Consider the following 27,298-nt stretch of genomic DNA (forward strand, 5'->3'; position numbering starts at 1 on the left):
TTTCGACAGAAATAAACACGAGTTTTCAGCAGAAACTTTTTGGCTCTCTATTCCATAGCGTTTAAGATTTCATCCAGAATTCAGTTGAAGATTTTCTTTTGTATTTTCGGTAAAATAACTTGTGCAATTCACAAGAGTGATCAATTCAAACCTTAAAAAAATCTTAACAACTTTCTGAAAAAAAATATTAAAAGGCAGATATCTGCTTCTTTCAAATTTGATGCACAATATTTCACACACATCTTGAGAGCAGAAGTACTTGTGATAAAAAATAAATCAAGATGTTTCTAGCACTACTTTTTTTTCGGTTCCCATTTGAAGTTTGTAGGGGCCCCTGAAATGTGGGGGCTCGGGGCCATAGCTCCCTTGCCCCCCCCCCTTAAATCCAGCCCTGCCGTAGATTATTGCCCTAATGACTGCAACCATAAAAGCTTTTTTTTTACACTATAATAAAGGAAAAAAAAGCTTTTATGGTTTTGTGATACTCCAGAAAAAAGTTGGTACAATTGTCCCCGTTTCTTCTATCACTGATTTCGATACTCGTTGTGCAAGAACTAGACTAGAATAATTTAAAATAAATGTATTTCGACCAAATATTCTAAAGCCGAAAATTTCACCAAAAACTTTTTTGAACAATCTACGGGAAACTTCAAAAGTCCTGAAATTTTTCACCCAGTAAGAAGAATAGTGGTCGAGTATCATCATGACTTCGTCAAAGTCAATGTCGATTGTCTGTTTGATTCCCTGTCAGTCCAGTAACTTTTATGCTTGGAAGCTTCATGTGCATTTAATATCTTCGAGCCATGCAACATACGCCAGTGCATGTACAAATTCAATGATGGTCAAAGGCGAGGAAAGCTCTCAGCTATATGTATGTGTAAATGCTTATATAACACTATGCTGAGAAGCATTCTCTGTCCCTGTTGGGATGTCGCACCAAGAAGAAGACGATTATAGCTGGCGTTGCACCGAGCTCCACATTCCTGCATTAACATGTCTAAAGGGTCTAACTCGTTTTGTAAACAAACATTGTTTCTGTCGCTGTAGGGTCTATCTCGATCCACCCACGCATCTGGGGGCCGTTATAAGATAGATCTATCTTCGCTCTTTCTGATAACGGCCCCCAGATGCGTGGGTGGATTGAGATGAGCCCTACAGCGACAGAAACAATGTTTGTTTACAAAACGAGTTAGACCCTTTAGACATGTTAATGCAGATTCCATATATTTTATTTGAAGACCTTGATACCCTTGATACTGGTGCACTTTTACTTTATAATCTTTTTTTTTTCTTTTTTATAACCATCTTCGCTCTTGTTTCTCTCGATTATTATACCTACCTCTGCTGGTGTATTGTGGTTCGTTGTTTTTTTTTAGCTTCTGAAAGTAGTTCGGGGGTCCTTTCTGGTTCACTAACTTTTGTCGAACGGTTAACGAACCAGTAAAGCCTATCAGACCGGTGCTGGTGCAGCGAGAAGAGTAAATTTCATAACAGGTTTACATTCTCCACCTGGGAGCTGCCAAATGCGAAATTTGATAATGTCCACTATATCATTATCATCGAATGCAAATGCATTTTTTGTGCATAACATTTCGTGTGTGATATTGGTCATCCTTTTTTTTATGACGATTTATAAAACAACCATGCAGTATGGGTCGCTCTGATGTTCCATAATACGTTTAGGAGATAAAAAATAACATTTCGTTTGGCCTGCATCAACACGTTGCCGGTGGCGACGGTAGGGAAGCAAAGAAAAGTTAGTCAGAAAGGGGTCGTCCAAAGATGTCCATTCAGTGGTACCATTGGGAATTATTCTAGAAGTTCGAGTGTTTTTAAAATAAGCTTTCGATGCAAGAACCTGACCGAAGGTTTTTTCGGTACGTAATTCATGAACGGCTTTCCCAGCCGTGGGCAGCTTCTAGTCAGCACCCAACAGAACGTGGATACCGCTGGCTAGTCTTTATCAAACGGTCGACTGATTCGCACGGACCGGCGGACTGAACGTTGCTGATAGCATCGGGCGACGGGCTACGCGTTGTGAGGAACAGTGTGCTTACCAAGTGTTGTGATATTTTTAAGGAAAAAAAATCGCAAATAATGTTATCAAACCAAAGTTGTATGTGACAGAAGTGATATAAGTGGAGACGAGTTATCAATGCAATTAAAGTTGATGTTTTTCATGGAACTAGTCATATCGTGGCAGCAGGGATGAAAGTTAGCAGACTCTTCAGACAAATCAAACATTCGGCTTATCGAAAGGTACGGTGGGTGGTGTTCAAACCGTTATCAGAAATGTGTTCACCCTCTATATCTACAACCTGAATTTATTGATATACGATTACAACCTAACTAGCGCAACTCCCACTTAAGCTGATTGCGTTTTAAAAACGTATTGAAACTCTCCACGCAAACAATTCGGTGGAACCAGTTTTTTTGAATCACGTCCAAATTTCCATGCGAAATTGTCGCTTGCCCCGAAGTTTGACCAATTCGCGTAAAGTCCTCTCATAAACCGCGTGCGGCTGCAGCCAGCCAGCCGTGAGTGAGCATAAACACCATCCATGCTCGCGTTCATGTGTGATATTTTCTTATTTTTGGTATTGTTGCGTTTTCGCGGGTTCTTTACCCTACCTTTACCTAAGGCGGCGGCGGTTTCGGTGGTCATCTCTTTTTTTTTTTGGGCGGGTTCTTAATTAATTCGAGACTTCGAATTTTATGACCATCTATACAAACGGGTCTTTCTGATTGTTCGTTCGCGCGCACAGCAAGCACGCAGTGCCTGACGACAAGTAGGGGAGACTGAGGAGACTTGATCCCTGGGGAGACTTGTTCCCCCCATATTTGCTCGGAATCAAAAACATTTTTCTTCTAGCATATTTTTTCCAAAACTACTCCTGGACAAACGACTATGTTTTGGCTATAAGTGATTTCGATTGTACATTGCATTATTTTTTAACGACTGATGGTTTGTTTTCAGTCCTTCAGAAATCTTTTAGGCGATTCCGAAAAATCTCAATAACTTTGAGAAAATTGAACCGAATCGTGTCAAAATTTCACAGTACATAGTTTGAATAAAATACTTTCAAACTTATTTTTCCAAATAAGGCTGTTGTTAACACATTTTAATTAATTCAGCTTAGTATACACAACAGTGACATGGGGAGACTTGATCCCTCGAGGATTACATACAAATTATACATGTGAAAAATAAAATTCTATTCGGAAGCCTCTATTTACTTGGAATTCTAGTCTATTCAACGATAAAATGTGTCAGATAATTATAACTTTAGTACAAACCAAGAAAAGGGGGATCAAGTCTCCCCATTTTGAAAATACGGCATATCCTTAAAAATTTAAGGAAATCTTACAATTTCAAACACTCCATATTCATCGAAAATACAAGAAAACTCGAAAAGAAAATGAATAGGAAGACTCTGGGATTATTTTCCCTTTAAATAAACCATGTGCTCAAAGGGGGATCAAGTGTCACCCATTTTTGAAAAATGCATCATAAGACATGCCTTCATAGAAACACAGTTTTGAAAACTTTAACAATATTTTAAAGGCCTTCTGTTGTGTATTAACTTGCAATAGATGTTTACCTGCCATTTTGTACGGAAATCGGATCTAGTTTTGTGTTTTTCTTAAAGTTTCAGGTAAATTAAGAAAAAGGGATCAAGTCTCCCCAGTCTCCCCTATGCGGCACGGTGTGAGACAAATCGGGCACCAACGTTCTGGGATGTGTTTCCCGGCCCGGGTATTGAACTGGTTGTGTTTAGATAATTTGGTCGGTAAGATAGCCTTTAGCGATTTATCGATTCATCGTGGGTAATATCTCACTGCGGTTATAATAGTTTGCGACTACAATTATCACCTTTTTAGAACTATTTGCGTTTCTCATGCAATGTAGGGGATGTTAGTTTTCAGTGATACATATAAAGAACTGACAATGAAGTGAAAAGAGTGTTCGCTCAACTTTCCGATCTACATATCAATTCTATTTCGTTACAAGTCGATGACCGAATTGATATACCTAACTTAGGAAGTAAGCACAGAGTGAAGTAAGTGTTGTTTTATTCCCCAGATCATGTGATGTGGCCGTAGTGTAAATGCAAACAATATTTTACTATTATACACACTTTATCGATAGATTCCTTCGAGGTTGCCTCATAAACTTTACAACACCAATCCATAGATAAACTGTCGTAACACTTCGAACATTTTTCGATTCAAATCATAGTCACTGAAACATGTTCGCCAAATGCCAAAAGGACTAAGTTTGCCCGAGCAAAGTCTAACAACAAAATGATAGCAAATCGAAAACACGATTTGTAATCAGCAGCAAATTGATATCATGTTTTGATATCAGATTATCTTGATTAATTTCGATTTCAAATTTTGATATCGTTTTGCTGTCATTTAAAATTATTACAAATATTTAAGTTTTTGTGTTATTTCAAAACTTCTAGGCGACCTTGTATAAAGCATCTAATGATATACCATCAGTGCAATTAACGTATTGCATTTAGGTTTTCATATTATTCAAAAAACTCTACATTTAACGATTTTTTTCATTTTTTCGCACTGATAGCAAAAACAGTAATCAATTTGCCATCACTGATAGCAGGAATTGTTTTCAACTTGCTCTCACAGGAACATTTTTCTGCTTTCATTTTTGATGTTTTAACCGTTAAAACGACCAAAACGACATCAACCTGAGTAATCATAATTTGCAATATCACAACATCAAAATTTGTTTTCGATTTGCTGTCAGACTTTGCTCGGGTGGCCAACCATCAACTAGGTGGCGGTAGTGAGCAAAAACGATGCGAGCGTCACGGGGGAACAGTTGGCCAACTATCAAATTTTGAAAAATACTGGTAAATCGGTGTGCGATGGGAATTATCAGAGTATTACGCCTGTTTGTAACCAATCTGTAGTATGATAGTGCCATCCATTTCAATTGTTTTAGTACATAGCATGATGAAACCATCATCCTCGTGATTTCCACACACATTCATCGCTATTCACAATAAGATACACTAATTGAGATACAATTTTGGGATTCTGAGGTACTATTTTGAGAAAATTTCGCGGACACAAAGGGGACAAGGGGGCAATTGCAACCAGCCCCCCCCCCCAACTCTAAATTTTTATTTAACTTAAGCATGTATCCGCAATAATCGGGACACAGAAATACAGCTGCAAATCTGCAATAGATACATTAAAGTTGCTCAAATTTGGCCTAATAATATCATAAGGTGTGTTCATTTCACCTACACAATTTCAGGTGAATCGGTACAGTACTTTTATTGTGGCAATGAGAGAGTAGAATATGCGCCATTGAATTTTGTTCAGCACCTTGTCTTGTTTGTCAGTGCTGTCACTTTCGAATTTGGCAAAGAAAATGGCTGAAATTTTGAACACAAACCTTTCTATCTACAGTTGTGACATTGACAAAATTTCAAAAAAAAAAAAAACCGATGCACTATCAACAGTTTTATAGTCGAAACATGTATTGAAACTGATCGTGATTTTAGCCCCTCAGGCAGCAATTAGTAAGCACCCTTTATTGTTTCGATTGTACTATTGAAAGTGCTATACCAATAATCATCAAATTTTGCAGACATAATATACACAGAATCAAATACCTTCAGTGAAAATTTCATGAAAATTGGCTGAGGATTCCATGAGTTATGAATGGGCAAACATCGCAAATGAAAAACACGAAACATTTTCACTAATACTCACTTCTTTCCACACCAGTAGCTTTCAAACCAATTGCTCAAAGTTGATGAAATTGTGCAAGAAAGTGTCTCTATAAGTATCATAACTGCTAACGAAATTTCATAATTATCATCACAGAACTTTGAACTGTAGCGTAAAAAAACCATCTACTATGCGAATGAAAGTTGTTCATGATTGTACGAAATGTTTAAAATCACGTCTGTTTGTTTTTCATCCACAGTTAAAAGTAATGCATCGATTTTTATGAAATTTGGCCCAAATAATAAACATGCATCAAAAAGTTTTCAGTCAATTATTTGGCCAAATTTATCGATTCATTACAGAGCTACAGCCGTACTTTTGTGTCCCGATTATTGCGGATACAGGCTTTAGATACGCCACATAATATTCCAGAAAAGTTAACTACAACCAATTTTGTGCCAGAAAGTTTCAGGAAATACGCCAAAAGATGTTTCAGGAAAATTTACAAAACGTAAAGACGACCAATTCACTAAATTCTAAAATAAAATGTTTCAGAAAAAAATAACTAAATAAATAGAACTGCTTATGTGTTCCAAAATAGTTTTTTAATTAAAGAAGAAAAAATGCCGTCATGTCGGTATATATTCTTGGTAGGTATGGTTCGATGCCATTTTTTCAAACTTTCTTCGTGTAAATGGTCTTAACTTCAGTGTATTCGTTGTGTTACATTAACGCTTTCAGGGATCTCAAAACACAGTAGTCACACTCATTCAGTATTATATTAAATTCAAGACAAAACTGAATCAACAATATTCCTCCACAATGCTAGGTATGGACCTTAAACGGCATCGCTCAAGTAATTTTCGTTCAGTACATTCTTTTTCCTTAACCGGAATGGTCAAGAAATTCAACACAGCAAGCAAGTTGAAACGGGTGGGGCAAGATGAAACAGCGAGTTAACGTGGTGTTATCCAATGATGGTAAACAGCTTAAATGCCATAACACATCGTTTTTGATTCAAACAACCTTTTGGCGAAACAAAAGTTTCCAAATTGTATTGAAATCTATTTCAAAACATAGTGTTTCATCTTGCCCCATCCGTTTCAACTTGCCCCGGTGTAGGCCAAGAAATTGTTTGCTATCTGCGTATTCGTATTACCCATAATACACGGAACTGTGTCTCAGTTTACGTCCTACGATGGACAGATCTCTGTGCACCTGATCCTCCAGGTCTTCGTGTACCGTCCAGATCTCTTATGAGCACTAGTTTTGCAGTGTTTTTTTTAATCACTTAACCTAATTTACAGCTCTATTGTCCACTGGGGCACTACGTGAGCAATTTCAATTGACAGCTGCACTTACACCGTGTCCAATAAGTTCTCATACAAATTACAAATTTAGAAAACATAATTTTATTTCACATCTCTGATTGATAATTTCAAAATGAATGTATGTATTGAAGGGCCACATAATACTGATTAAATAAAGAATACAATTAAGAATAACATTATTTACTATTTGTTTTTATAAGCCTAGGAGTACACCTTCGATTTCTGAAATCCGTTTGCTCCGGCACGCAAGTAAAATGTTCGAAAAGCTTTTCATTTTACGGTAGCTAAATAGTGCCCATAATGTTAAATTTTGAGTTTTTATCTCAAGTATTGTACCAAATGGATAAACTAAGGCTAAAACAATACAATTTAAGTGAAATTATTGTAAGAAATTTGCTAGAAAGCTCAACTTGGGCTGATTTCCTTGGAAATGACCGTTATATTAAAGATTAACATAATAAAACGTAAATTTTGGACAAAATTTTCCATAATAGGGATGCAAGCATGTTTAAGAAATGAAAATGGTGTGAATCAACAAGATAAGATACAGCCATGCCTCTTTAACACAACAAATCTCATTAAAAGACGTAAATGAACATTTTTGTTTAACTCACGTTTTATTTTGTACAAAATAAAATGGCTTCGTACTCCACCAATACAGGGCCTCATATTTTTTTTCTTCTGGTCATAGTTACTACTAGCAATGGTGAGTACAGGAACCTAATTTATTTCAACTTTAAACCATTACTCGTTAACATATAACGAAATACCTAAGAAATAGCGTGCGTTCCGACTAAAACGGACTTACGACACATAAGCGATCAGCAGAGAAGGATAAAGGACAGTTAATTCCAAAACATATGCTGCATTTGGTGCATTTGCTGCATTTACTTTGAAAATCCTAGTTACAGATGTGAAATGAAATCAATTTGTTTTTGTATGAGAACTTATTGGACACGGTGTACATTTTGTACAACGCCTAGATTCTATTCTACTTTATCTAACTGGTTGCCTTTCTGCTGCTTTCACTTTTTCCTACTTTATACCTAGTAGAATGATGAGCACAAGGATGATGCTGGATGGCCGTTGTTCCTTTCCAGTCCGATTGGGGGTCCATTATGAGTAGCAGTCCGCCGATGTCCAGGTATCCGAGTCCGTTTGAGCCATGGGGCTCAGAAGAGGGTCAGTGTCAGTTGCTCTCGGAGGAAAAGCAACTGACGAAAAATTGCAAGTGCCGGGGCTGTGAATCAAACCCATGACCATCCGCATATGAAGCGAACGTGTGACCAACTACGCCACGGGCCCCGGCTTTTTGCAGTGTTGTTATCCGGCATTCTCACAGCATGCTCTGCCCATCGTATCCTTCCGGCTTTTGGTACCTTCTGATGCTAGGTTCGTCGTAGAGTGCAGCGCCGTAGAGTGCAGCAAGGTTCATCCTTCACCGCCACCTACCGTTCTCGTGGACACCGCCAAAAGGATGGGTAACAAAACGTCGAAAGCATCTCCTTTGTGGAGCGGACCTGGTGTGATGGTTAGAACACTTGACTATCACGCCGAGGACCTGGGATCGAATCCCACTCCCGACAAACTCGCAAAATGTGAGTTCTTCCTTCGGAAGGGAAGTAAAGCGTGGGTCCCGAGATGAACTAGCCCAGGGCTAAAAATCTCGTTAATACAGATACAAAAAAAAAAAAAAAATCTTCTGTTGCATGTCCACGACTGTAAGCGGATGCGCCAGTAACGGGAAAAGATGCTTAGGCGCTGTCCATAAACTATGTAGACTCAATTTTGGCAATCTCAGACCCCCCCCCCCCCCTCCCCCCTCGTAGACTTTCGTTCATACAAAATTTTCGAAATTTGTAAGGACCGTAGACTTTGGTCAGACCCCCCCGTCCCCCCTCAGTGTCTACGTAGTTTATGGACAGCCCCTTATCGTAACAGTGGATTCCAAAAGTCTCTCTACCTGGTGCTCATTACTTTTTTATCTTTTTCAATCGCTTATTGCTGTCTACGAAATAAAAGTCACAAATCAAAAAAGTTGTCATATATTTTTTTTCTTCAACCACTTAACCTAATTTACGGCTCTTTTGTCCCCTAGGCAGGGCGCAAAATTTTCGAGCAGACAAGCTGAAGTTCACCATGCGGCAATTTTCATTCACTTCCCTGCAAATTCATATTCAGCTGCTCGATACTCGTTTGTCAACTGAATGAAAGTCAATGAATATTTGTAAACATCATACAAAGTGTTAAATTGCTGATAAAATATTAACGTTTCGATTACATTTAACGGTGCTTTACACAGATATTTTCCTATTTGATTGTTGTGGAGTATTTTTGGAAGGAATCGTAGCCATAAACGTAGGTAATTATGAAGATGTTTCTCGATCGGCTTCATATTCAATGACTACGAATTGACTGACTGAGTGAAGAGGGAGAGCGAAAATGAATTTGTTTGTTTTGAATATTAAGTGCAGAATCATTCAAATTCGTGCTGTTTTCAGTCAATGACTATGAACATTTTGCACCCTGCCCCTAGGGCACTGCGTGAGCGATTCCAATTGGTAGCTGCGCTTACACTGTTGCCGTTGTGCTGCTGTTACTTTTCTACTCTGTCCATGGGTAGAACGACGAGCACGAGGTGATGTGTGGCTCTTATTCCTTCTCCAGTCCGATTGGGGTTACATTATGAATTGCCGTTAGCCGATATCGAAGTTTCCGGATCATTAGAGCATATGCTCAGGAGAAGGTCAGGTGTTAGCTGCTCTCGGGAGGAAGAGCAACTGACGAAAATTGCAAGTACCGGGCTGGGATCGAACCCATGACCATCCACACAAGAAGTAAACGTGTAGCTGTAGCTACTACGCTACGGGCCCCGGCGTCATGAAGGGAGTTATACTGGAGATTTCCCTAAGAATTACAGCAGGAAACTCTGTATGAGTTCCATAACCTAATTCCTAATTCCAAAGAGAATTTCTCTAGGACTTCCACCGATTATTCCTCGAAGTTCCACATTACTGGGAATTCTTCTCGAAGTGTTCTACCGAGAATTCCTCTAAGAATCCCACCTGAAATTCCCCTTGCAGTTCATCCGGAAATTTGTCTAGAGTAGCAACGACAAATTCTCTAGGAGTTCCACCGGCAATTCTTTTAGAACTTTCACCGCAAATTCCCGTACAGAAGTACCTGGAAATTATTGTCGGAGCTCCACCGGGAAGTTTTCTGAACGTTTCACCATTCGGAGAGTTCCACTATAAATTGCATTCTTTGGAGAATTTCTTGGCTTTTCAGTCCGATTGTGAGATCAAAAACACCTTATGTTCTCTTACTCCGACGTTTCGAACCGTATCGGACCTTTATCAAGGAATCTGTATTTATTCGGAACATTACAATTATTTTCGTTTTACAAGACGTTTTACAAACAATTGAGGGGGTTAGAAGCAGAGGGGTGTAAGTGACCAAAAATTCAAAATTGAGATAAATATCGTACGTGATTCTACGAGATCAGCTTTGCTTGTTGCCAAAGACCCGTAATTTTTAAAAATGTTTGAGCATGTTAAAACATTGATTGAAAATATGACGCTAAACCGTTGAGGAGATTTGCTTGGAGGCAGAGGGGTGTAAGTAATTAATTATATTTACATGAAGTATTGAATCATTTTTTTAATGATTTATTGTATATCTATGATCTCGTTGAATACGGTTTTAATCATGCCTTATGTCATGGACCCACGACGCACTTGGTGAATGTGTTCTTAAAAATGTTGAAATCGCATTGAAACTATCGGCGTGAACACTTACTTCTCTATGGGGGACTTCTCTATGGAGCTGTATGTCAAAAAAACCGCACAGCCGGTTTACTATATTTTTTATCTTTTTTAATAGGTATATCAGGTTGAAATGTATTTTTATTTACATTAAAAAAAAAAAAATAAACTTACATTTTTGAAAATACTGTAGGTCCTTACTGACGTAACAATGATCCGACAAAACGGTCACTAAGGTTTTATGTTTGTGTATTTTAAAAAATGTTACGCTAGACGCATCACGATAGTGCAGTGTTCGTTCAAGGAGCCTGGGTCATAATGACCCCAACATCCCACTAGGGTTAAATTAAGGGCTTTTTCTTAATTTGTCAATACTTCATCTGATTTTTGAATTCAGAAAAGTAATAATGCCTCCACATCATCGAGGTTGCTTTCATTATTCATTTAAAATGAAATTAAACATTTCAGGGACAATTTTATTCATAGTAATACTTGAGTCTACATGTAGAGTATATGGCCTATTGAGAACTTGTTTGGTGTCAAAGGGTCAACAGTTTGGTGGTAAAGGGGTGTAAGTGACACTAACCCAAAAAATCAAATTTTCCTATCTGCAGAAAAAACAGCGTATATAATGTCTATTTCCATCGCAGATGGTGAAGTTACTTGATAGTAGAGTGTTCGGGGCGAATCCAAACTTTTTCGAATATTGTTGTTTTTTTTTTTATAAGATGTCAAAGTTTTCTTTCATTATCTCAAAATAAGGTTTTGGTCACTTACACCCCTCTGCTTCTGACCCCCTCAATTAACACATTACCGAGTTTTTGGTCGTTTTTTCGTCATGTAGATTTTTCAATCTTTCAACCGCCATTCGATATTGTAGCTACAAATAATTAACTGTCAGTCTTTTGTCAAGTTTTACTTACTTTCCCGTCCGTTTTCATCCGGAAAACCGTAACTTAAATCACTAGTGATCGGCATTCGGACCTCTTTCGCTACTGTATGTCTACGTTTTCAAAATGACGGTTGGTGATTTTAAACTTCGTGTGTTATGTGTTCGGTTCTTAGTGTGTTCGAAGGCCTCTCACACTCGATAATCAACACTGAGAAGGGACTATGCAACAACGAATTTCGCCACCAAAACAACAAATACTGTTGGGATGATACTACCACTAGTAAAAGACAAGACTCCAAGAGATGAGCAAAGCAACGTTGTGTACAAAATTGACTGCGACAACTCAGGCCAAACATTTCAATAGGTCCTATCTGCATTTGAGAGGCTCTCTTTGTTCACTTTCTGCAGACCTAACCATAACCCTTCAAACATGTTCCTAATCAAAATGTTTGTCACTTCAGATAATTGGATGTTCAAACACAAAGCAACGATCAAAAAGAACTTTTCGAATGTGATGATTAACTTGGGCTTGTTAGGGGAATATCTGTAAGTAAAAAAGAAAATCTTGTTAAGTACTGTTCCTTTGAACACGTCGAGTCAAGAACAAGACACTGAAGACAACCTTACAGTTGAGGTCGAAATACGTATCTGTCAAAGGATGCAAATTCTTAGTTGAATTCAAAGGAACAGTACTTAACAAGATTTTCTTTTTTACTTTTCGAATGTTCCGGATTTCCAGAACTGGTTCTCAATAATTAGTGTGTATTAGTGGCTATAGTAAAAGTTCATACCTTCCCAACGACCTTGAACGGTCCTGATCATTTGTTTGGTTGCAAAGTTATGGCTAAAATTATGGTACCGGTGGCCACAGTGGCCAAATCCGAGCTTCTCCATGAGTTTTCAAAACTAGCCATGTGCCCCTTTCATTTGACTAACAATTCACAAAACAGAATTTTTAGAAAATTTATGATTGCTAGAACTTTCCAAACAAAAGCTCTGTAACAGAGAATTAAAATAAAAAAAAAAATCCAAAAAGACCCCAGGGCCTTACTAAGGTTAATACACAGTCTTAAGTCTGAAAAACCGTTGAATTTTCATTATTTTTCGCTAAGTTGAACAGGCTATAGAAGCTCCAGTTCAAAACAGTGCGCACACATTTTGTCGCAGTAAAGCTTCATGTAGGTATATTTAGACATTATAGTGCAACTCATTACGCTGTGACCCCACATAAAGCACGTGCAAGAGCGTTAGTAAAGAAGTGTTTTATTGCGCTTTTAACCAGAGCCATATAAAGTCAAGGCGACCGATGAAACGCGAGGGTTCCCAAATGATCATAACGTTGAGACGAAAGCATGAATATTCTGTCAGTTAATAGATGGTGAACTATTTTGAAAAGTATTTCAAACAATGTAATAATTTCAAATTTTATACAAGCTGTACTCGATGGTTCAAGGGATTTCACGCTGAAGTTTTGATTGATTGATTCTAGTGTTCGACAGTGAAAAAGCTGGAAACACGATTATGCAAACCTACAACTATACACACTGACTGCACTCTGTCTGAAGTTCTGGGATAGTTACCGATATCGCAACCTCACTGATCGTACACAGCATTGGCGAGGTTGTGGCAGTAGGGAGATGACTATTTTTTCGAACGCTTCAGAGCTTTGTCAATGTTTTGAATCCATACAAATTACATTCTATATTCGTTAAAAGCTGCTAACTCGTCTTTTTGTCGATCTTGTTGACCGATGTGATCAAAATGGATTTAATGTGAAGTATAAATTGTGTTTATAAATCTTGAGAATCATTAAGAAACGGAAATTCAACGAAAACCCATTAGCGAAAGATCTACCGCGATCATCCCCTCCGTCACACAGGAAGAGCGAATTGCGCGATCGTGGAGTGATAGCAAAATAATTAGATACCTTACTTGCGCGATGATCATCATTCTTGGCGCCGTGAGGCAGACTAAGGTACCTACCAGTGACATAGAGCCAGGCGGAGAAGGGTGGTAGCAGTGTTTAAATTAACTTTAAAGAGACAAAGCGCCTCACGGTCAAGGCCATAAATACAGTCAAACACCCGCGAGCCGGCCCGCGGCAAAGAGTGTGAAGTAGAGATAATTTACCTTAGCAGCACGCGATCACCACCAGTACCTATACCTTCTGTTAAAGTCGGTTAAATTTGGACTCGTATCATCAGAACAGCATGATTGAATTTTGAACAATTGTGACGATGACTCGAGGGCTCCACGGGTTTCGATCAAATCGAGAAGGCAGTCTTACACCTTAGATCTTGTGCGTCTCACGCGGTGGTGCTCTGAGATGATGTCATAAAAGTGCAATTTTGTGAAGATGCATCACTCAATCTAGCTATTATGAATAATGGATGAGCGAATCGATAAACGGGGCTGCGGGTTAACATTTCATTTCGAATGACTAATCCTAAAAAAGGAATATTATTTCTGTTTTTTATTTTTTTTTCTTTTTTTATTCTGCATACTTATTGGGATCAAAGTTTATTTTCTGATCTGGATTCAAATCCAATCGCTTTCAGCATGATCTCGTTCACATAAACGTAGATCTTAAAATGCGTGTCATTTCGGTGTTCTGCGATTTCTCTTGCCATGAAGGAAAGCTGGTTGGGGGTCGTCTATTAATGACATATGGATTTGAAGGGGACAGGTAGTTTGAGATTTCTTATGCATCATACACATCTTTTTGGATGTTCATAATAGATCATACCAAGCGTGAAATACGTAAATAATGGATGACCCCTTGCCAGATATCTAGATCTATAATAGATTACAAAGTATATTATCTTCCGAATCATGTCTCCTCTTCTTACCCTATTATGTCTTTTCTCTCTTCAAACCGATCCACAGATTCGCCAGGCCACGATCGGCGAATGGATTCTCAAGCTTCTGTTTGTGTTCTCCTGCATGATCATCACGGTGGTACTCATCATTCACAAGTACCAGAGTCTGTCCAACTTCAAGAAGGCCCTCTACTATCGTTACGTCAGCGAGGAGTCATTCTTCAACGGTAGCCCTCGGAACGTGGACCGCGTTCGGGTCGACTGGCATGACTATGCATATATCGAGTACGAAGCCGAACGGGAAGGCCCCGGCGAACATGGGAAGCCTCTCAAGCTAGAAAAACCAGAAGACATCAAGCTGAATGAGAAATTGTTCAAAGAAAATGGCTATTCGGCGGTGATTAGCGATATGATTCCGCTGAACCGCTCGGTGCCAGACATCAGACATGCACAGTGAGTTTATGCCGCACCGACCTAGGGCACAGGTTGATTGAAAGCCTATTTTTGTTTCAACACTCTCTAGCTTTCAGGTGTCGCAAAAAACGCTATCTGCAGGAATTGCCAACGGTCAGCGTGATTGTTATTTTCTACAACGAGCATTGGAGCACGTTGCTGCGTACTGTTTACAGTGTGCTGAATCGCTCGCCGTCACATCTATTGAAAGAAATTGTTTTGGTTAATGATCACAGCACAAAAGAGTTTTTGTGGGAGCCCTTGCAAGACTTTGTGCGAAGCGAACTGGCACCAAAGGTGAAGCTGATCAATTTACCTGTGCGGTCCGGGTTGATTACTGCCCGATTAACCGGGGCCAAGGCTGCCACTGGAGATGTGCTGATCGTGCTCGACTCACATACAGAGGTCAACGTGAATTGGCTTCCTCCTTTGCTAGGTAAGATCATGGCATTTGTTACGACCCATTAGTATATCAATTTTTTTTAAACACAATTTGGTACCGTGAAACGAGGGAACCTTGATTACATTTATTAGCAATAACAATTTCATTTAATGTGTTCAAGATCAAACTCACGATAAAACTGAATCAACAATTTGCATCATAATACTCGGTTTGCGGCTGCCGATCTCCGTCATTGGTCACGCCCAACGCTCCACTATGGGGCGGCTCCATACAAACAGGTGGCCAAAAATATTTTCGCGTCAATTTTATAATGTCTTGCTCCTATTCGTAAGGCTTATGCCTTAAATATACGAAAAATATGTTCAACAGGTTGTTTTAACACAACAGTTTCAAACAGTATGAAATTACAAGGGCATTGCATACTTTTAGGCGTTTAAGGATTTCTGTTCCCATTTACAAAATGGATTCAAATTCGTAAAAACACGCTTCGCTAAGAGATCCAAGACCAGATTTAGACTTCATTATGATTGATCTACAGAGAAAAGTGACCATGGCGACAAAATGTTTCCTCAGAGGTACATATTTAATGGCCAATAGGGTGATTTTATATTGCAATATCTCAAACATCGCTGACAACTTGATTGGAATTGCAGAATAGCAGCTAGTAGCAGCCAAATTTAATTTCAATGCCTCCCAGGGATCCTAAACATAGACATAGAAGCAGTGCTGAAAATTTCATTTCGTCATATGTAAATTCAACCACCTACAGCTCATTTTAGAAGCTGAACCTGAGAATATGGTATATGAAAAACTTGTGCGGCTAGACCAGTTCTGAAAGAAAGTCTCGGAAAAACCTCTATTTTTCGAATATTTGAGGTAAATGTCACGGACTACCTTTGAAAAATGCCAAATGATATTCACCGTGAATATCATTGGCATTTTTCGAAGGTACTCCGTGACATTTACCTTAAATATTCGAAAAATAGAGGTTTTTCCATGACTTTCTTGCAGAACTGGTCTAGCCGCACAAGTTTTTCATATACCATATTCTCAGGTTCAGCTTCTAAAATGAGTTGTAGATGATTGAATTTAGATATGACGGAATGATTTTTTCAGCACTGCATAGAAGTAGTCCCGAAGCGAAACTTTGCGAAACTTTTTTTGTATGAAACGGTTTGTATGGGGAAAATTTGATATTTTTAATGCTGAATAATTTAATAGTTTTACAATCAACATTTCCACGTCTGATACGTCATTCGAAAGGTTTATAAGCAAGCTTTTAGAAACTACTTTAAAAGTTTAACATTGTTCATTTATGCCGAAGATATGCGAAGTTGAACATTTCATTCATTTTACCAAAAATTGACAATAGTCTCATTCTGCTGTCAGTATCTTGATAAGTATAGGGATATGCGAACTAATATTCTAGGGTTTACCGGTCCAAGTGGTCTACTTTCAACTACCGAAACTACTGTAAATCTCAAATTGAATAAAGTCAATTTTCGATATTTGGCCACCTGAATCCCCTTAGTGCGCTCGCCAAATCCTTCTGATCCGCTCATTGTATGGTGAATGTGCCCATCATTGTGGAAAAAGGGTAAATTAATTAAAAAAAAATATCGTGCACCCTAATGGTTGTTGTATTCAAAGAGGATTTGTTTTAAGAGATTTGAAGTCCCACTTGATGGATGTTTCAAAGGGTTAAGGCGAAACTGGAAGCATTTCCTCGTATTTTTGGGGGTTGATTTTTTTAAATAATTAACGAAGTAATATTTTCAAAATCGGTTTTCATACACATGTATCTTCTGATTTTTTTTTTGTCGAGGTGGGAAATGTTTTCCATTTTTGCAGAAACCATTTTTTTGAATTGAAATTTTGTTTGAAAATAGTTTCTGCAGAAACGAAAAAAAATTTTCACCAGGAAAAAAATCAGAAGATACCTTGATCCACACTCTACATGTGAACGAAAACCAATTTTGAAAATATTGCTTCGTTATTTAATAAAAAAAAATAAACTAAAAAATGAGGAAATGCATCCAGTTTTGCCTTAAAGAGGCATTTCTAAAATATTCAGAGCTCAGAGGCCGCGCACCTAAAAACTTCTGATCGCACTCAAATTCATTCTGGAACCTCAAGAAACCTTCCTGTACCCCTTAGAACCCCCAGTAACCCTTAAATAGGTACCCACTGAAACAGTTAAACGCCATTGTGACCAACTAAAATACCCTCAGTTCTCAGAGCTCATGAAATCCCCTGATACTCCCTGAGCCCTTCAGGGAGTTCCATTGAAATCCAATGGATCGTCCCTGAGAACCCATGCAACGGCCCTGAGATCCCCTGAAACTCCCTGAGACACGTGGGAACTTTCCTGAGATTTTCCCCATGAGAACCCCTGAAACAGACCTAAAAAACTCAAGCCTAGTCGTCCATTGGAGTCATTCTGACCCAGGCACACACAATGAGCGTACACTACGTCAGCGGGGTGAGTGTTAGCTTATGCACGAAGAAGGTTAAAGCATTTGAAGACAAAGTGCATTTTATTGACAAATTGAGAGATAAATTTGAGAAAAAAATACCACTTGTTTTGGTGGGATTCGAGCCCATGACTCCGTATCGCTGGTGCCCTCCAAACCCCTTGAAATCCCTTGAAACCCCGTGTGACCCCCTGAAACACCTTTGGGACCCCATAAACTCTCCAGAGACTCCCCAAAACTCCCCTGAAACCATTGAGAGACTCCCTGAATCGTCCCTGAAACATCCATGAAGCCCTCTAAAACGTACCTGAGGCCCCCAGAAGCCCCATAAACTCCTGTGAAACTCCAATGAGACCCCCGGAACTCTCGTGAAACTCCCCCGAGACCATTGAAACCTCCTGAAGCACCCCTGTGATCTCATGAGCACCCTGAAAACCTACTGAAACGACCCTGAAGCCCCCTGAAATGTTCTTGAGAACGCTTGAAACGCTTATGTTACCGAAAAGAGCCAACCCACAGAAATTTGTTAAATTCGTCGGTGATAAATTCCAATCAGCCTCTGGGAACACCCCAGAAATCCCCTGAAACTACAGAATCTCCTCAAAACTCCCACGAAACCGCCAGAAACGCTACTGAGACCCCTAAGAGGGCTTTAGGATATTATCCCGAATTCCATTATTCCGAATGATCCATTACTCCGAATGACCTATTACCCTGAATGATTTATTCGCAAGCCGATCTGGAGACCCGCTCTGGGAGCACCAAGTCTAACTATATTTTCAACAAAGATTTTTTTTCTTAGAGCAAAAATGTTGTTCTTTCTGGCTTTGTTAAGTACTGAGGAACTTTTTGGCTTTCCAACTGCTAGTGTGATCATCATATATGTATTAGCGTAGGACACGAAAAGACCTTATACTCCTGTACACTTTTTGAGTTCCATTTTGGCCCCATATCAACTGTGCAAAATTTCAGCTCGATCGGAGAAACTATATTTTAGCGCCAGCCATTTTAAGTTTTCATACGATTTACTATGGGAAAAATCACTTTTTCAAAGAAAAATCGCCACAGGTTGCCCCTTAACCCCTAAAAATAAATGGATTAATGATTTATGTTGGAAATTTTACGAGGAATCAACCATCCGAAGGCTGCAAAGCGATCTAAGGCATGTGGAAAAAGTTATTGACTGAAACCTGAATGACATGCCAACGCTGTTTAACATGTAAGGAATAACAATAAATAATAAAATCTCGTAATTTTATCGATCGGATAAGGCCTAATAACTTTTTCCACGAATGTCGCATCGGTTTGCTGTCTTCGGAGGTCTGATTCCTCTTGAAGTTATCTACAGAAATCATTCAACGATTTATTTTTAGGGATCAATGGGTGACCTCAAGCGATTTTTCTTCGAAGAAGTAAATTTTCCCCATAGTAAATCGCATGAAAAACTAAGAATGGCGGGCGCTAAAATATAGTTTCTTTGATCGATCTGAAATTTTGCACAGTTGATATGGGACCAAAATGGAACTCAAAAAGTAAACAAGAGTTGGAGTTTTTCCGTTTTTTATATTTTCCCATATAAACGGTGTACCAGGCTAATATATATCCTTCCTTCAAGCATAGACTATTCTTTCTAATTACTTGTTAGCGTTGCAACTGGTAATATTTTTATTAATTTTTTTGTTCTTTTAATCATAGGCTATTCTATCAAGTTGTACTGTCATATATAATGGTGACATGATCACTTGTTCACATAACTTGTTCATTATTATTATGCTTTCATTATTATTTTTCGGTCATATGTTCTGGAACCAATAGCTCAACAGAGATTTCTTCCTTCTTTTGACTATTGATTGTTTTTTATATTATATTGGTCGCAGTTTTTTTAAAAAGCGCCCCAGGAGTTTGATATTCTTAGATATTCTCACCGAAATAGCGTTTATTTGTCATTAGGTAAGTGTTCGGTATAGAATGCATTTTTATCAAACAAGCTACCCAAGTAACCTATGGCACTATTATTCGCCTTGCGCACTAATACAGTGCTAGTGTTGAACAGGTACAGCAGGTTATATTGGCCGAATAATAGCCGTCTGAGGCCAAAAAGGCGAAATATAGTGCTAATTGTTTCTTGGGTAGTTCATTCCGGGACTAACGGCATGGGTTTCCTGCATGTAAGCAAAAAGAAAATGTATGATAGAGAAAAAAAATATTCGGGGTAATGTAATTCGGTGTAATGGGTCATTCGGGGTAATGGCATTCGGAGAAATGCCATTCGGGGTAATCAAATTCGGGGAAATGTCATAGAGCCCCTTGGACCACTCTGAGATCCTGGGATCATATCTGAAGCCACCTGAAGTGTTTCTGAGAACACCTAGAAGGCGGTTCCATGAGACCTTTCTCCAGAAACGCCACTGAGACCTTCTGAGTCAGAAATGTTCCTGAAAACCCTCTGAAACGGTCCTGTGACAACCTTAAATCGCCCGAAACATCCCTGAGGCCCTCTGAAATGCCCATCCCAAGTAACAATCCTAATTCTATTTGGTTTTATTTGTTTTTATGATAGTTTTATCGGAACATTGCATATTCTAGTTGATCTTATCGATGTTTCAGCTGAGCACAACTATTCTTCATCAATATGTGGTTTTGAAAACACCTCCAAGAATACTTGAGGTTCAGTTCATAAAACCATAAACACAACAAGAACTGTTGAACTTATTTTCAGTTTTATAAGGTTCTTGTAGTTATCTTCAATCATCCGTTCTTGATCAAGAGCAACTGTTCTCGCATGAGAACAGTTTGGTACATGAAAAATACAAGAAAAAACTCAAGCATCAGATTTTGATTCTCATCGTTCCATTATTGCTGCCAATCAAGAACACCTACCCGGAAACCCAACCGCGACGCGGTGCAGTGCCAAGTTCCTCCGGTTGCAGCATCCGAAATGAGGTTGGTTTGGTCATCCAGGACGTCGATTCCCTTATAATCGGGAATCAAATAATCGACCTGCAAAATCACTTACCTGTTGGAAATGCTGACCGGAGGAATAAGGCGCTGCACCACATCAAGGCCGGTTCCCGGAAAAGGTCTGCCTGATTGGCAACGGTACCGGACTGATGATTAAATTTATCGCACGAAGTTCACAAAATCCACCGCGGTGCGATAATTTGTTGTTTGTTTACAATTTGGCGTACATGATTTATGACGTTCTCGGCGGAGTTTGCATAAACCTACATCAAGAACGCTATAAACCTGAGTACTCTTGAGTAATACTTCTTACCCTTGCATAAGATGAAATAAATTTAAGACGTTCTTGATGGAGGCCAACCAGGCTGCATTGAGAACGTTATAAATCCTAGTATTCTTGAGTTATGCTTTTAGCTCTGGCATGAGTTGAAAGAAACTTAAGACGATCTTATGGTGATGTTAATTAAAACCATCGATGATGGACCGACCACCGGCCTAGATTTCAATGGAAGCCATGTTGAGAAAACTCATGAGCAATGTTCGCATGACCAGGAATAATATTTCTAAATATTTTATTAGTGCATTATAATGGAAGCGCGTTGCAGTTTTTGGAAGTATCTTGCAACATATATACGATGAATTTTGGTTGGCATTTGACATCCTTGCTACATCCCGGAAATATTTCCAATTTGTGTAATAAATTAATCCCGATTACAATAATGTGTCATTTTCATTGTGCTTTTAATTTCAATTTTATTCACCACACTTTTCTGTCCACATAGAAGCTGCATCAGCAACAACACTGACAAATTTATTATCGTTTTATCGTGCACTTGAAGATTTCTACAAGGAGAGAGCAATTCGCCTTGAGGACAACTTGGGAAGTACAACAAGTTTTAAGAGAAATTTAAAAACAATTCTCCAAGAGCATCTTAGGATGGGCCTCTTTGATCTTATGGCGGGTTTATGGTTGAGTTGATGTCGTGTTGTAGAGCAATTTGGTTTATGCATGGTTTTAAAGAACAGGTGTTGAAGAATACTTCAAAAGCATTATAAAATTAATTTTGTTACTTGGGATGAGACCCCCCGAAACCATCGAAGACTCTTTGGAATGCTTCTAAGATTCCATGAAATATTCTGAGATCCCTCGAAATGCCTCTGGCAACCCCAGCAACCCTCTAAAACGCCCCTGGGATACCCTGGAATGCGTTGAACTTCTTTGAGAACACTCCTTAAATCCCTCTGAAATGCCTCTAAGATCCGTCAGAAACCTCAGTGGCATTATCACACGGCTTTTAAGGCTCCATTGAGAATGGCAAATATCCCAGAACTAAAAAAGCACTTTTTTCCTAAATGATCAACAAATCAGAGAAAATAAGAATGTCCGATTGTTTATTTAGTCAATTATGAGAATCGGACACACTGGTTTTGTTCGCTTTTTTGTCATTCTGGAGAAAAGTGCTTTTTCAGTTCCGGATAATATACGATTCTCATTTGAGCCTTAAATGCCCATGAAATCCACGAACTCGTCCTCGAAAAACATCTCTGCAAACCTCCTGAATCTTACGGCAATCCCCTCAGACACCCTGAAATGCACTTATAACTCCCCTGAAACCCCCTTATACTACCTGATACCACTTGAAATGCCCCTCAAAACCCCGAAACACCACTGAGACCCCCTGAAACGACTCTGGAAACCCCTTGAAATGCCTAAAATGTCCCTAAAACCTAGGGTTTCAGGGACGTACCTTCTAAAAGCCCTCTGAAAACCCTTAAATCACCTAAAACTCCTTGAAACCACCTGAAACTCCTTGGAATCTCGTAAAACCCATTGAAACTTCTTTGAACGCCCATGTGAGACCCATGAAACGTTTAGAAATCCCCTAAGAATTAATTTAAAATTCACCCTGAGTCCCCCTTTGCTCCCCTTAAGACCTCTTGGATCGTCCATTCGCTCTCCTTAGCACTTTCTAAACTTCTTCTGCTTCTCAGCTTCTATGAACTCTACTCATCTAGAGATTATTCATCTGCCAATGAACATTAGAGTGGGTCATCGTTTATATGGAAAAATGAAAAATTCAATGGTATCCCATCAGATCACAGCTTTTTTGATCCCATTTCAGGACCCAAATAAGTGTGCAAAATTTGGGCACGATCGGTCAAACGCGCATCGCGTTTGAAGTTTGAATGGGGTTTTACAAGGGAAAACACACTGTTTTTGCATTTCTTTCATAACAAGCTCAAATTTTTCTAAAACCATGTAACCGATAAAGTAAAAACATAGTCTAGGCGAGGGTGTCCTGAAAAACTTTGTCGAAGACCGAAAAGTTATCTGATGCTATATATAAAAGTTATAGCGTTGACATTGCTTGGCGAAACAGTGTGATTTTGTTGATATTGTTATTCCTTTACATGTAAAAACATAAACACATGCATGCGGTTCGTTGGTTATAACTATTTTCACAAGCATCGGATCGCTTTGCGGTCTTTAACAAAGTTTTTCAGAACACCCTAGGCTATCATTTTATAGTAGGTATCGGTTAAAACGTTTCAGACAAACTATTCCAACTTATGACAAAAATGCAAAAAAAGTATATTTTCCCATACAAAATCCCATACAAATTCAATTGCAATGCGCAAAGTGTAGACGCAACCGATCGTGCTCAAATTTTGCTCAGATACTCAGGACCCGAAACGGAACCAAAAAAGCTTTGATCTGAGAAAACGGTCCCGATGACCCACGCTAATGAACATTTTGCATTTGTATATCGTGTGGCAGCCACCAAGATACTCTATTCCCAAAAAGGTCAAGTCCTTTACGAAATTTTCCTGGACCAGGAATCGAGCCCATCATTCTCAGCATGATTATGCTGAAAACCCGTGTGTTTGCAGCATCGAATAAATGGGTCGTGCAAGTGATGCAGTCGAATGGAGGTATGAACAATAGAAGATGGTAGTTGCCACCCATCACTAACAAACCATGCGCATGAGTATGATGATGGAAATATACCCGAACAAAGTTTGATAACAATCGGATAACATACTGTGTTATCTGATATACAAAATAATTGACTAAATTTGTTCTCATTTTGGCTGAATAAGCAGGAAGCGTAACATACACGATAACAACCAAGTATACCCGAAGTATCATTAAAATATCTCATTATGTTATCATCAAAGGCACCCTGATAACAACTTCTGTAAATCAATCAATGTTATCCAATGGAAAACTCATTTTGTTTTTAGAAAGGTTTTTACAACGGGCATTGATAACTAACTCTCGTTGTTGTTGTCGACAGGTATGGTAACATGAGTTATCAAGTTGATTACACAAATGCGTAAAATAAGTGCTGAAGCGAACACTAGTTATCGGTTTGTATCTGATCAGTTATTGTACTTTGCTCTGGTTTCTAGCCTTCGAAACCAATCGAAAAAAAAAATCGCAAAAACTAGTACACTGTTACTTTAATTCCATATAATTTAAATGTGTAAATTTATAATAAAATTTTGTTTAAATTTTCAGTCGAATATTTTCACTAACAAAACATTTAAGTTGCAAGTGTGTAGTTAGATGGAAAAAATCTTTTATTAAAAAATTCCTGCAGAAATTTCTGAAGAAATTCCGAATTTAACAATTCGTTCAACTTTTTCCACAGACTGACATTCGGATCTTCAGATTTGAGCTCTTGAAAATTTTAGGTGCGACTAGGGTATCGCGCCACTTGGGCGGTGGCTTCTATATTCGTCTGTTTTCCACTATAACTCAGTCAATTTTGAACCAATTGACTTGAAATGTTGTACACGGGTAGATACTATACCTATCTCACCACATTCCAAAAGTTGTGTCAATTGGTTCAAATTTGACTGAGTTATAGTGGAAAACAGACGAATATAGAAGCCACCGCCCAAGTAGCGCGATTCCCTACGTCATATCTCCACCTTAACATCCCTCGGCGTGAAAGTTGACGGATTAACGTGAGGTAATTGAAAGGTGGAAGCAACGCTTCGGTGAACATCTGAACGGCGCCGGAGACATCCCAAGGTAACCTTTCTTTACTAACGTAGCCGTTTTCTCCGTTGTCTCCCACCTTTTTATCACCTCAGATCCGTACGTCAAGAGGTTCCCGTTTTTTTATTTTGTAAACTATTTTACTCCTGATGGATGCTCATCAAAGTGCTGCTTTCACATTTCAATCATCATTAAGATGATAGCGTTTTGAAGTGGCTACGCCATCTTGCCTCATTAAGCGCGAACCTCGAATTTTTTTGAATATTTATATCATCTTACCTTCAAACCTTTATAAAATATGTATAAGATTTTCTGTAAAAAAGAGAACAATTAATACATTTGGAATTATTTCTTAAATTTTTTCGCTTTTCATTCTTTTCTAGAACCAATCGCCGAAGATTACCGCACGTGTGTCTGTCCGTTCATCGACGTCATCGCGCACGACACGTTCCAGTACCGCGCCCAAGATGAAGGCAAACGGGGTGCGTTCGATTGGAAGTTCCTGTACAAGCGGTTGCCGCTGCGACCACACGACAAACTGGATCCAACGGAGCCCTTCGAAAGTCCCATCATGGCCGGAGGGCTGTTTGCCATAAGTGCCAAGTTCTTCTGGGAGCTCGGTGGATACGACGAAGGGTTGGACATTTGGGGTGGCGAGCAGTACGAATTGAGCTTCAAGGTTTGGCAGTGCGGTGGCAGGATGGTCGATGCACCATGTTCTCGCGTTGGTCACGTGTATCGAGGGTATGCGCCGTTTCCGAATCCGAGAGGAACCAATTTCGTCACGAGGAACTTCAAACGAGTAGCAGAGGTATGGATGGATGAATACAAACAGTTTTTGTATGAACGGAATCCTCAGTTCGATAAAACCGATGCGGGAGACCTGACGAAACAGAAGGCTCTAAGAGAAAAGCTGCAATGCAAACCCTTCAAGTGGTTTCTGGAGGAGATTGCTCCAGACCTGTTGGTACGATATCCCTTGCGGGATCCTAAACCATTCGCATCGGGAAGAGTCCGGAGCTTAGGCAACCCCAAGTTTTGCCTCGACTCGATGAACCACAAAGCTAAGGAACCGATCGGGGTGTTCAACTGTGCAGCGAACAAAACCCATCCCCAGAGCAATCAGTTGTTCACGCTGACCTATTTCCGAGACATTCGGGTTTCCAGTGTGGAAAAGTGCCTGGATGCATCGAGTGATGGGTCGGAAGTAATCCTGTTCAACTGCCACGAATCACAGGGTAACCAACTGTGGCAGTATGACGTAGTAAGTGATGCGAATCTACTCTCTAATTTCTCTCTATTTGATAATGATTTTCGTCTTTTTAGGAAACTCAAATGATTCTGCACGGCAAACCAAGCCGTGATCAGTGCCTTGATCTCGTGGATCGGAAAGTGGTAGTGTCGAAATGTGATCACAGAAAGAAAACGCAACGATGGGAGTGGGGTTTTGTGGATCATACCAATTTGGACAATTGGGAAACGTACGGAGCAAAACTGTTACCGTGATGTTTTTTTTGAATCACGTTGTACGCATAGATTTCTGTTCATAGACTGGCTACTGTAAATTTAATTTATAAAAAAGAAATGTACTTGTGCCTTCAACCTGTATTATACAACAATTGAAAATATACAAAGAAACCCGTTGTATTTATTCATTGCACCTTTTTTATGAAGATGATGTAGTCTACAACCATTAAACTGTCATCACTACGCATATGTGTCTCGTGTAGATAGGTTTTGATTATGTATTTTATTTGTCGTCAATTATAATCCAACTTCTACTCTACTATACTGCCGTTCTACGCCCAATCGTCCCATGTTCTATGAGAATCCCATATCACATGGGACAATTATGCGTAGAACGGCAGTATACTATACTGCCGTTCTAAGCATAACTATACCATGTTGTTTTTCTACGCATACTGTCCCACTGCTCTAACTTAAATTCTATCTTAAAATCAATGTCAGAAAGAAATTTTACGTTATCGTGCAATATTTATTTGTGACGCAAAATGAAAAAAAAAAAATCAAATTAACTTCAAATGGGTCTGTAACTGAGAAAAACACGGCAAGAATGCAAAACAACATGGGACAGATATGCTTAGAAGGGCAGTATACACCAAGAGATTTCAGATCTTTTTTCTCGCAGTGAACTTTGCATGAATGATTTGCGGTGCACTTTGCGGAAAATGATTTGATTCACGGTGCTCCTGGCGAAGACCTGTCATTTTCAAAGAATGCAATTTAGTGTTCAACAGAAACGCTGTTGTTTCACCTTCGAAAACACCGATATGATTATGACACTGGCATGTTTTTTTTTCTTGCTTGTCGAAATTTCGACGAAAATTCCTATATTTTATTGCAAGGTATATTCTTGAGAATATTTGGAAGATTTCAGAAGAGATTCTAAGCAAATTTTCAATTGGGTTTTTAAATTAAGAAAAATTCAATGATTTTTTATTTTTAAACAAAAGAGCACCTTT

The 27,298-nt window shown here is 39.0% G+C and overlaps 1 protein-coding gene across 1 annotated transcript; it reads left to right on the top strand.

Moving 5' to 3' along the window:
- Positions 1-1,954: 1,954 nt before the first annotated feature.
- Positions 1,955-26,459, top strand: LOC109426013 (N-acetylgalactosaminyltransferase 6). The gene is made up of 5 exons (XM_062856569.1): positions 1,955-2,259; positions 14,583-14,968; positions 15,046-15,404; positions 25,199-26,079; positions 26,142-26,459. Exons 1-5 carry the CDS (start codon positions 2,209-2,211, stop codon positions 26,319-26,321), a joined length of 1,857 nt encoding a protein of 618 aa, XP_062712553.1. The 5' UTR covers positions 1,955-2,208; the 3' UTR covers positions 26,322-26,459.
- Positions 26,460-27,298: the final 839 nt, after the last annotated feature.

The sequence above is a fragment of the Aedes albopictus genome, chromosome 3, assembly GCF_035046485.1.
Source record: "Aedes albopictus strain Foshan chromosome 3, AalbF5, whole genome shotgun sequence".
Lineage (NCBI taxonomy): Eukaryota > Metazoa > Arthropoda > Insecta > Diptera > Culicidae > Aedes > Aedes albopictus.